We start from the raw sequence: 12,660 nt of genomic DNA, 5'->3' as shown, positions 1-12,660 counted from the left end.
TCTACAAGAAACTAAACTTGACCAAGAATTTGACTAAACCTGACCAAGAACTTATGACATCTGTGAATGTACTCATCCTCAGGACTCCAGGCTGCTGTCGTCTTTCATGTCTCACACCCTGCTCATGATTCTCTTCCTCCAAACTTTTAATTCGTTTTGTGTTCAAACAAAATAAACAAAAAGCACACCTCAGTTTTCTATCTGTTGTGTGTCTATGTGCATTTCCCCCCCAGGTGTTGTACACGGAAACAAGACTATTCTGCAAATGTATCCCTATTGCCTAAATCTTGTTGCTAGACCCTACTGTTATTCACATCAGCTTAAAGACAAAAATCCTTTAAAAAACAGCTTGTATTTAGTGAAAAAAAAGGTTCAATTTTTATGAAGTACCAAGAGCTTTTAATAAAGGCAAAAAGTGAATGTGGAGATATGAGTGACAAGACAGTACAAGTATAAAATGTGGAAAACAATATGGATACATGTATCAGTCACTCAATGAACACTAACAATTTGAGTGCCCAGATTCAAGACAGCAAATGCAGATAATTAAGTAACATTTAGTTTACACAAAAAAAACAAATGAGTAAAACCAGGAAATTACTGCAAAGTGAAAAGGTGCTGCAACACTACTCAGGAAAGAAACAGCTATTGTTCTTTTTAATATATATATTTTTTTAATATGAACTTCTAAAGACTTAACACAATGTGCAGCTGTGAGTAGAAGATAAACAGGATGCTGGATTGAAGGCCCATATGCATACATGATAAAATGCAGTGGTACTGTTGCTACTAAAGATCTGTCATTCCATATAATGATATTGCTTACAAGACAGCTATAGTTGGGGTTATAAAGTGACAGTTCATAACTTGCTTAGGCCAACAAATTGGCCTGAGAACCACTGTGACCTGCAACTGCACTGTAATAATTTCCATCATATCCACTCTAAAATCCTTTATTAATGCTAGATGCAGTACAGATACCTATTTTCTCTATAGCGGAATCCTGAAACCTACTAGCAGTACCCTTTATGGAAGTGAGCTGAGGGTAGAAACCTGCTCGGCAACAAGCAGAAACGTATACATGACTTTCCTGAGCAAGTCTGCCTCACTGCCATCCTCAGGAGACAAAAATCCTGTTCAGCCTTAGCAGCTGAGAAATCTTGAACTGGCTTAGGAAATCCAAAGAAATGTCTAATCAGTAATCTGTTTGGAGAGGTAATTCAAAAGACAAGATTACATAGCTTTTCTTGAGAAGGTTGTTTGTAAGAATTAAAGTACCCTGTTTAAATACAGTAGTTTAATATATTTTTGCTGAACTCTGCAAATTGACTTGCAAAAGAACATTCCTTAAACAGGAGTTTCAGATGTGAGATGCAGCAAGCATATGTAATAAAATGTCTATGAAATGCCAAAAACAGTGACTCACACTGTTAGGCAGAAGGAACAAGTGCTTGACAGAATCGATTTCACGTATTCAGTCTGAAGGTATGTTTGGCTTTGGCAGTCTAATAGTTGTACAGTAAAATTTTTGTAGCCTTTATAAATATATGCCCACTGAAGATAAGCTTTCTTTTTTTTATTTTTTTTTTTGGGGGGGGGGGGAGACAGGCATTCTTAAGTAATTTGAATATCTGAAAACTAAAACTGTCATTAGCAGAAGTTTTTTTGCATTGAGGACTGCCAAAAATAATTTGCTCTTGCAGCGGGAAATTTGGAACAGCTGAAGGTAGTTCAAAATAACAAGGTTATCTAAAGCAAGTTTTTTCCTTCCTCTCTTTACAAGAAACTTCACAGGAAGACAGGCATGTTCTTCAGCAACTTCAGTTTTAGCTAACACATCTAAGGATGTTTCAAATACACTCGTAAGTTTTAACACTTATGTTTGCTGAAAAGAACAAAAGCTTTCTCAAAGCAGCTGCTTGGTTCACCTTTGACTAAATATCTGTCCTGACGATCTGGGGAAAAAAAATGAAAGCTTCTGTGCACACTAAAAGAAATGAAACCTTGAAGTTATATGTATAAGAGTTCCTTGATTTTTAGGTACTAGCTACGTACTCTACAGCTTTACAAACATTACAAACATTAACATAGCTTTAGGATTTGTAAGCAACATCTAAATTATCATTGGAAAATACTACAGATTTTTCAAGAAATCTACCAGACCAAACATTAACTCATGTAATACTGCATTCCCGACTTTCAAAGCAAAAAAGAATACTCAGAGGGTACATATGACCTGAGCTCTCATCTAAACACATATTACAAATCAATCCCTGTAGTGACAATTTAAAAGAGTAACTCTATTCAGAATTTTCATTAAGAACTCTTTTTTGTGCTTTTATCCACCAATTGCCATGGTCAGAGAAAGGGCGATACTACAAGCTGATAGCCATACAGGGAAAAATCTGTTCCACAGTTTTTCCACAGTTACTCTTCCACTGAATGTCATTAAGTAGAAAAACAGGATGAATGTTAAGAACTATCCTCAACCTGAAACAAGACTGAACAAACATTATTCCCTAGAAGGGACATCAAAAGATTAATGAGCCAACTCAAAGAACCACATATGAGAGCAGCAGCTAATCCAATACTAACATGAGAATGTACACTATAAATTATGGTCAAAAAATACTGTAGTTTCCTCACTTTTGCTGAATGACATTTTCAAAGAAGCTAAAAAAAACTTATTGCTGTATCACTACAAATCCAATGAAAAGATTAATATAATGTAGCATCAAAATTTTATCTTTTTAAGCTTCTTTAGCCCTAAATAAAGATGCAATAAAACTACTAATATTTGAATATTAATTTGCAATATTGTGAAAGGTCTTACAAACTATCTTAAGGGGCTCTGAAGAACTACTTTAATGCATCTTGAATTCTCTCACCCGTTCAACGATGGTAGAAGTGAAAGCAATGCCAAAGCAGACAGCTTTCTTCTCTCTGGCTGAGTGATGTTATCCATGCGATCAACCCACATTTCAATCATGTTACCAAGAATTTGGTCCAACTGCAATGGGAAACAGTTACATAAATGTGACACAAGTTGAAACAAGTGGTGTATTTTTATTTTTCCATGCCTCTCCACATCCCCCACCTCCCTTTAAAATCATTAATTGATCATGCTTCCAGGCCTTGAACCACGGTTACCATTGTAACCTTGAAATTACAAACGTATTTAGTTCACAGACAGAGAGCGCAGATTCAGAACACTGAATTACTCAGTTTTCGTATGAGAATCTTAGCACATGTAAGCCATGTGAATTTACTCTTAAAAAAAAAAAAAAAAAACTTTCACTGGTGGCAGAGACTTGTCTTTTTCTGTTTAAACCTGAAGAAAATTATTAAATTCCTCTTCAAGACATAGCAAAACACTTGTAGCAAAGGAGCCTGCCTCAATAACCTCATAATTGAAAACTGAGCACATTGAACCAGCTCAATGTGCTGGTGAATCAATGGTGAACAATTAAAACCATTGTCCCTGGTACAAAACCATCAAGGTGCAACAAGGAAAGCAACTCTCACCCTGAAGCATCATGCAAACTAAGAAGGCTTATAAAGATCATAACGGAATACAGCAAGAAGAAAATCTAGAGATTGTATAAAATTTCTTGAGATGTTTTAAGAAAATTGAGGGAACACACAAAACTTGGTGAAGGAGCTCAGGAGAAGGAACAAAGCAGGAGAAAGGGAACATGCTTGTACTAGGGAGGAAGAAGCACTGAAAACACATGGAAATATTTTTTTTCACGTCAGAAGAATGCGAGATTTCCACATGAAACCCTGTTGAAATACCAAGACAAACATCCTTACCTCCTGACCCAATTCACATGCCATCTGGTTCAAAAGTAATGAAAAAAAACTTGTATTTTGTAGTAGAACTCTGCCCATGACACCCAGATAAGTAGACATCAACATTGGGTATCTCTGAAACAAAAGTAAACCAAAACAAAGCATATTTAGTTCAATCGAGTGTTAAAAATACTTAACATACAGCACAGAAATGCACAGAAAACATTTACATGCATCCTTTATATATTTTATTAAATTATAATTTTAAATGTTCCTAGAACACAATATTGAGCAATTGTTACCAAAGAGTATACTGACAATTACAAAATGAGAAACATGGCAATCCATGGTCTGTTACTCTCAAACAGCCATGACAACAAGCAAAACAATTTCACCATATATATTTAAAAGTCAGCAGCTTGAAAATAAGCAATACACTTCATTGTTATAAAAAGTTATTCTTAATATTGATTATGGTTACAAAATAGCGTTTTAAGTTTTAGTAACAATAAACACAGCTAGTATTTCTGAAGTTGTTACTTATCTTTTATTTTCATTTTAAAAGAAGCTACAGATAAATCCAACATCTAATAATGTATCTTGCAGAACTGCCTACTTGAAAAACAGAACTCCAACATTTACCTGAAAATGTTAACACATTAATACCTGTTCAAAGTCCTTTTTTTTTTTTGTACTGCAAAAATAAAATTATTAAGCAATATTACTTAGTCTAATCTTGGATACGTGTTATTTAACTTAATCACAGTACAAGTCAAATATTGATAAAAAAGGAGATGTTTTGATCAAAGAGGTCACAAGCAGAGAGAACTTCACCCACCAGTTCTGCCAGTAAAAATACCTTTTCCTCCTCCTATCAGTACTTGGTTAAAGCATATTTGATTTTACTCTTTTCTGTCCAACATAGAAATTTGTTGAAGGCACAGAGAAAACAAAGACATTTAAGTAAACAAAATATGAAACTTGCTTCCACCTTACATAAATCATTGTCACATTCTTCAGCTCTTCATATTAGTTATGTCAATTAGAAAAAAAAAAAAAGAGGTCAAGTCACTCTTCTCCCTACATTCCAGCTTGCTTTTCTCTGATGCACATACACTGAAAAAATGAGTAGTATATCACAAAAAAGACACACCAAAAAGCCCTAATACCTACAAAGCATTTAAGTGCTACCAGTGCAGTCATAGCAAATTTTCAGTGTTAAAGGTGAAGGAACAGAATAATAAAACTTGTGGTGTTTTATTATAATGAACATTAGATGACAAAATAAGTGATGAATAGATTTAACTCTTGTGCTACCATTTTTACTACATACTTAATGAAAATAGCTGAAAATACTTATGAAAATAGCTGTCAAAGAGTTATCAGATGGACTTAAAACTAGAGAAAAAGAGAGAAATACCAACACAAGAAAACTGGGCCAGACAATTGAAGGTACTTTCCTGTTCAAAAGGAAAAGTAGAGAGGACAAAAAGAAAAACTCTTACCTCCCCATCTATAATCCCCTTGAATACTGATGGCAGAAGGGGCTGAAACATTTGAGGACCCAAAACAGGATTTACTTTCAGGACATTTTCCACAACCTTAAGAACAAAATAAAATTAGACAATAAATACATTTAAAAACCATAATTGAAACTTTAGAACTACATATACCTATCTATAAATAAAACTCTGGTACGATATTTACCATTAACAAAACCCAGGACTGTTGAAAGTACATTCTAGTTAAGTGCTCTGCAAACCTGACCTGCTTTCATTCTCACATGGCAAACTGACATGAGAAGCCAAGCCACTTTAAAGGAATTTCTCTTTAATAAATAAAACGATTAAATACTTGCACTCAAGAGTTATGGCTTTTTATTTCATGAGATATGTAACAGTAAATTTAATGATTTGAGAAATTAAGCAAGAATTGTGTTTCAGCTCCTCCCTTTTAGTGGATGGCCAACAGCTTCATTTAAATAGATGCTTGCTCTTGGAGATTAAGCTCAAGAGTCAAAACTTGCTAATGCATGCAGGATTACTTCATAAAGTTTGCAACTGGATATGATAAAGTATTTAAATTAAGGCTTTTAAAGAAAAAAGCACAAAAGAGAAAAATGGTTTAAGAAATTATAATCTTGCATTTCCTATACAATACATCCTCCCCCCAAAGAGATTATGTTAATATTGCTTATTTATAGTGAATTTTGATGTCACACATCGTCAAGTTTGATTGAAGCCACAAAGTGGCAAGTTTGATAAATGAGGTCGCCAGCTTTCCCACAAAATCTTGTCAAGGTTATTTAGTAGATTTACCTGGTCAATTTTGGATTATGGAGTAGGAAATAAGAAAGAGATGGATGTTAAATAAGATTGGAAAGATTCCTGCGAGAAAGATACATAAATGTACGCTACGTGTATAAAAGTATATTATAACAGCTTGGTTACATACAAGACTTGACCAGACTTCAGTTTTCAAATTTAAGAGAAGAAATTGCTACAGGCATCAATAAACCGTATGTAATCTTTCCTTGCTTCCACTAGAGTTGAAAAGCAGTTGTAACACTAACCCTGCAGGTCCTTAAAAAACACTGGTGTTGAGTTATGTGTAGAAATAATGGTAGGATGAAACAGCAAGAGTAGCACATAATTGAAAAGACTCAGACATTACTTGCTAAGAAGGAAAATCTTTTTCCTGCAAAGAAGAAAAGTACTATGTACCACTAAGGTAAAACATGTATTCTGGGGCTCTGATTTGCATACCAAATGATATTGGGGACAATTCAGATTGCTAATTCTGTTGCAAGTATTGGGAATTTGCTATGTGTAGTGCATACAACCTGTTTTTCAGTTGCATGTGCATCCAAGTAAAAGGTCCAGCACAGAAGGGTTGTTAATAAATGTATTTTACTAGATAAAGACTTTACCATTAATTAACAGCACTGAGACTGATTTCAACAAGCTGGTTATTAAACTCTGTGGATACTTTGAGGTTAGCAGCCAAAAAAGTGTGCTGCTGAAATCTCAACAAAGAGGCTCCTTCCTGTAGATGAGTCTGTTGCACTCCTCTGAAATAATACAGTTGTTTAGTTCTTGTTTAAACTCTGGAACCAATTTGTTAACCTGACAACAAGGAGAACAAAGTCCACCTGAGGGAAAAAGAGTCATAAATGCCTTTCCTTTCTCATCTATACATGTCACTTTGCTCATGAGAGTGAGGTACACATTTACCAGCCTAGAGAAGTAGAAGTCCATCCAAGACTCAAACTGGTAATCTTATGAAAGGATCGAGGAGATATATAGAGACTGTCATCATTAAAATACAGTGTAGTATGTTCACCAATTATATTGATGTGCAGACCACCAAGAGCAACAGAAGTATCTTCTAATTATTTGTAAACCTATTTTTGAGCTAACAGAACAGAGGTTTTAAACTGATAGAATGTTACCAAGAAGTCTCTCTTGGCAACATTCAAACTCCCAAGAAAAACTCATTATTTGCCAACACTACCAGACAAGTTTGTTTTTCTTAATAAAGTGATGTTCAAAAACTTGTTGAATCGGACTTTTATCACAAACAAAGGGGAAGAGTTTTCTTTATTGCAGGCTTACTTTATAGACTACAACTACCTGAAGTAAATTTTTGTAAGCAATAACTTTATTGCTCCTGAATCTAAATGCAGCAGTAGTTAAAATATTAAGAATCTGAGTTTTTGAAGTCCCATATCTCAGAAGAATTTTCAAGTGACCACAAAAGTCAGAACTTCTTTGACAAGAGGATTAACATTTGTTTGATACAACCTCCTCCAGAAGAGAAAAAGGTATTCACTTACCTAACACATTTGACAGTTATGAGTTATTGTAAGACAGATGATCTAAGTTCTCATGCTCCGTAATCCTCTCATTCTCCTTAGACACTAACCACTGTTACTGACAGAATAATTTAGCAATCATTTCAACTGTCTTAAGACATGCGTTAATACAGTCATCATACACACACACAGAAAACCCATTTAAGCCAGTTTTGATTGCTTTAGATCTCTCCTTTTTATTTTATACGCTACTCTTAGTATTGGAGTAATAACAGAATTACTCTTTTTGTTCACTAGGTCTATCCCCTTTATTTCCTTTTTCGTGTGTGTTTGTGTGTGTGCCTTATTTCTACGGATTTGTTTATAGCATCGCTTATCTTTGGATAAAAACAGCAGAAAAAACACATTGTTTAATCTCAGATAATTTGAAAATCAAGTTGCATCAAGCATCAGCAATCTTGTAATAAATTGTCTTATTACTACTTGTCTTAAGCCTTAACCAAATTAAGGTTCTTCAACCTTATGCTTTTATTTACTGCTCTAAGGCCTATTTTCAAACAAACCAAACCTGTATGTAACACAGTATTTCAGAACACTCCCACATTTGTTGCCAGTATTTATCTTTTTTTTTTGTTGTTCAACACATCAGTATGGTGATGCCTGAGAAAACTTTCTTTTTTAAAATACAAATATTTACACTGATATTTCAGTTATTCCTTTGTGATCAGATAGGCATACTAGGAAGGCATTCAAATTACAGTGGACAAACCGTGGCTACTGCAAGGTCACACTGCAGCCAAGTGGATAAGTATGCCATATTACTAGCGTTATTTCATTTTAAGGTTCAGATTAAAAGCTGCTATATCATGTATTTGCCCAATAACAGACTCTAAATAATACCATCAATGGATAGGTATTAACATTTTAAACTACAGAGCTAGAGTCCTTATGCTCCCTGCAGCAGGAATTATAAATGGAGGAGGACTATTAACTCCTCCTGTTGTTTCCCTGTCCACAGATTCTTTCTGCAAGTAGTTGTGCAACCCAAAGAGGTAGGTGAGATTTTAATTTTTGCCTCTGTTGTGTTTATAATGAACTGGACTTCATAAGCAACACAAAGTTCCTAGTAAGTACTGCCACTGAAAATATAAGTAGTAAAACTACAGTTACTATTCTGTATAGTATATGATCCTGTATTACTACTAAAGTTCTTATTGTAACTTTATTTCCTCCTGAAACTCCTCAAAAGAAATATTTGAAAGGTCAGATACAATATTTCAAATGCTTACGAATTTTGCAAGATCTCTTGCATAATACCATTTCAAGTTTGTGTGGAAATAGTTTGTGTTTTTTTTTTTTTAAATAATTTAAAAAACATCCAGTAATTCCATCTAAGCAGCTGTTGCTACTACCAAGCAACTTACGACAAACGCAAAGATAGGCTGAACATGATGTCACAGTACAAACACAAGTGTGCTATACAAAGCAATGTGATATAGAATATGTACATGATAAAGAGTATATACATTCAGTATGTAGTAAATACAGGTCCAAGAGCTATTAAATTCTACTATTTGTACAGAAATGCAGGAAAAAAAAAATTGTGATGCTTTGTGCTTATTTAATAATAAAATACAAAGACTTTTTATAATGAATGTATATATGTAGCCTCATCACTTCAGCCTTACCTTGCCAGTTACAAAACTTGAACACTTGATTATTATTCTTACTGGTATTGAATACTGAGAAGTAAAATTACTGTATGACCAAAGGGATCAATTACGATTCACAGGGTACAGATGAATCTCAGATTTGGATTGTTACATATGGCAATTAGGTAGTTATCTCTTTTCATATAATGATTAGAAACACTCAAAATGAATCTACATTATTGATGTGCGCTGAATGATTTTGAAAATTTTTACAGTTGAATCATTTCTTTATGTTGCATTTTGAACCAAATAATGGAAAATATATTTTTTTGAATTCTGAATCAAGCTGAAAACACAAATAGGACAAGTTTTAAAACTTATTAACCATTTTAGTTTTGCCTTCTTATTTGTAATTACAAGTGTGGGTATCTTTTATGTTGTCTTCTCCATTTTATAAGTCAGCTAGAATTGAAAAGCTTTGATAAATTCTCTTCAACTACCCTGGGTGACCAATATTCACAGATTACATCAAGTTACCTTGACTCCAAACAATCTTTGTTTTGCAACTCAGTGTCCTCATGGTTTTCTAAGAATAGCATCATCTTTGCCATACAGTGATTGGTCATCTGGCATTTTAAATGTGCTGCTACCTTGCTGCAAAATGAACTGCTTTCATGAGGGTGCAAGCCCACACTAACCTTCTTTCTATAATAATCTAAGTGGAGAAGATCTCAGACTCTTAATCTAAATCAATCTGTAAGAAGAGGACTCAAACTTTACCTAAATTTACTTAAAAACATCTTGAAATCACATGACTTAAAGCATTGCAGAGATGGTACAGGAACAGCAAGTGCATCAGCTAATTATTATAGAATCATCTTTTACAGTGCTCTATATGGGACAATACTAGCCTTCTCTTGGTAAAATACATATATAAATATACTTTTTTGAAAATACACGTGTGCATGTATACATGCTCCCAATACATACACTTCAAATACGTAGTTTAAAACATCTCTGACTCCTGTAATAAGATGTGTGAAATCAGCTGGTTTTTTTCTACAAGTTCTATATTCACACTTGAAAATGTTATTTAAACTTGACAGAACTAGAAAGTAAGAATACTGATGTCTGGAGCTGAATATTAACATTATTTTCATTGTACTCTACCTTTAAAGCTTGAACTTGACCTTCAGTAGTGATGTCCTTTAAGAGTTCACAAAATGATCGACACAAGTCAACAGCATACATCTGAAATTAAGTAACAGAAGCACAGAATGTCAGCGACTGGAAGGGACCTCTGAAGATAACCAGTCCAATTTCCCTGCCAGAGCAGGAACACCTAGATTGCATCACACAGGAAGGTTTTGAATATCCCTGGAGGAGGAGACTCCACAGCCCCCCTGGGCAGCCTGTTCCAGTGCTCTGTCACCCTCACCATGAGAAAGTTTCGTCTCATATTTAAGTGGAACCTCCTATATTTCAGCTTGCACTGAGCTTTATATGTTTACATATATATTTCAAAACAATTAGTGATATTTTTAACAGAGAAGATTTTAAATCGTGGCATAGTATCACTAGTTCATTTCTTGATAGAACTTTCATTTTTTGATAGAACTTATCATAATTTTAATCTGGCAGGAGAAACAATAGAGTAATGATTACTGCCCTGCACAGGACCTTTTCAGGTAGGAAACTACTAAACAGATCAACATTAATTCTCAATCTTTCAGAAATCTGATTTTATTGAGTGTTCACCACGTGCCATAAACAACATAATTCTATGATTCTAGGATTTTAACATTCCTATATACACACAAATGAGCAAAAGTATAAACGTTAATGTGCCCAATGTTTCCCAGCATTTGTTAAAAAAAGAATAATAACTTGCCAGTAGGGAATTAAGGTGCTTAATAAGGAATATGAGGTATTATACCATGGTAATGTACCTGCAAAAATTCAGTCGATGATAAGAAAATATAAGCATTGATGATCTTAAAGCAATTTTTGAGGTTTTCTGAACTCAGCTCTGGAAAAAAAAATAAACATGCAATTCAGAAACTCATAGCCAAATTGAAATACAACCAAAACAATCCACTTTTAAAACTGGTTTTCATCATACAGCAATAAAGTGCCAAAGGCCTACAAATAGGAAAAAAAAAAAAAAAAAAAAAGTAGTTAGATTCAGTACCATTCAAATTCTATTTCCCTGCTAGGTTACTGGGTTCAGCTAACGTGTTCTCATATGGAAGCACAAGAAATCCTATAAACCCAAAAGCTAATTCTAATCAAGAAAAAAAAAAAAAGTAGTTTTGGATGTAACAATACACAAAGAAGCTACTGAAGACAGAACAAACAGATGAAACATATGAGGGTCCTGCACTTTCTGATACATCATCTCTTTCCTGTTTGATTCAGTAACTGTTGCATCAAAGGAGCAAAATAAAGATAAAGTCTGCTTGTCTGACCCATGAGCCATGTCAAATGGCATTGAGCTTCTAGACTGAAACAAGCTGAGCTATAGGCCATACCATGACTACTTCAGTTAAGTAAAGCACACAGATCTAATAGATGGCGTACAGATACAATTTGAAGAAAGAGGTAAAAAGGCACATTCTCATGGAGCGTCTGATACACAGACTAAAAATAATCCTTATCAGATTAAACAAACTCCAAGAGCTGGCTAAAATCTGGTATGCGTTCCATGGCTTAAATGCATGCAGTCTCTACGAAAGTGGGGCTTACACCTAGTGATGCTTATAAAGGAAAAACTTCTACAGATAATTTTCCAAGACAGAAACTATGGCCGGTTTTCTATTGCAATATCTGAAAACTTCTAGAGAGTTTGAACAGTTCCTTCTTTCCCTTCTCATTATAAAGATCATTAAAGTTTCTGTTATATGACATAGCCCTTGAAGAGCTTTGAATGCATGATTACTTAGATATCTCAGTGATTGTACAGGTCATGCCTTATTATCACTCATTTTAGATATTTAAATATCATTACTTGAAAAGAGATGGACTTTCAAGTCATCCATCCAATAATCTCATCAAAAGATTCTGATATATTAACTTTATTACCATATTTTGTAGTCCCCCTCTATTCCACTCATGAAACCCTACTTGGAGTACTGTGTTAAGCTGTGGGGACCCCAGCACAAGAAAAACATGGACCTGTTGGAGTGAGTCCAGAGAAGGGCCATAAAGATGATCAGATGGCTAGAGCACTTCTCCTACAAAAAAAAAGGCTAAGAAATTTAGGGCTGTTCAGCCTAGAGAACAGAAGTCTCTGGGGGGACCTTCCAGTACTCAAAGAATGTTGGGGATGTACTTCCAGTACTCAAAGAGGGCCTGCAAGAACGTTGTAGATGGACTCGTGTGAGGGAGTGTAGCAACAGGACA

At 34.5% G+C, this 12,660-nt stretch overlaps 1 protein-coding gene across 3 annotated transcripts in view; it reads right to left on the bottom strand.

Moving 5' to 3' along the window:
- Positions 1–12,660, bottom strand: part of IPO11 (importin 11) — a 94,295-nt gene that overhangs the window by 23,555 nt on the left and 58,080 nt on the right. For all 3 annotated transcript variants that reach the window (XM_084305406.1, XM_084305407.1, XM_084305408.1), the window contains 5 exons: positions 11,208–11,287; positions 10,429–10,509; positions 5,298–5,393; positions 3,814–3,927; positions 2,889–3,010 (listed from right to left, as the gene is read on the bottom strand). In XM_084305406.1, the coding sequence (XP_084161532.1) occupies positions 2,889–3,010; positions 3,814–3,927; positions 5,298–5,393; positions 10,429–10,509; positions 11,208–11,287 (493 nt within the window). The remainder of the gene's footprint in view (positions 1–2,888; positions 3,011–3,813; positions 3,928–5,297; positions 5,394–10,428; positions 10,510–11,207; positions 11,288–12,660) is intronic.

Source organism: Netta rufina, assembly GCF_964035555.1.
Source record: "Netta rufina genome assembly, chromosome: Z".
Lineage (NCBI taxonomy): Eukaryota > Metazoa > Chordata > Aves > Anseriformes > Anatidae > Netta > Netta rufina.
Note: the sequence above shows the minus strand (reverse complement) of the source record. Positions and strands in the feature narration are given on the sequence as shown.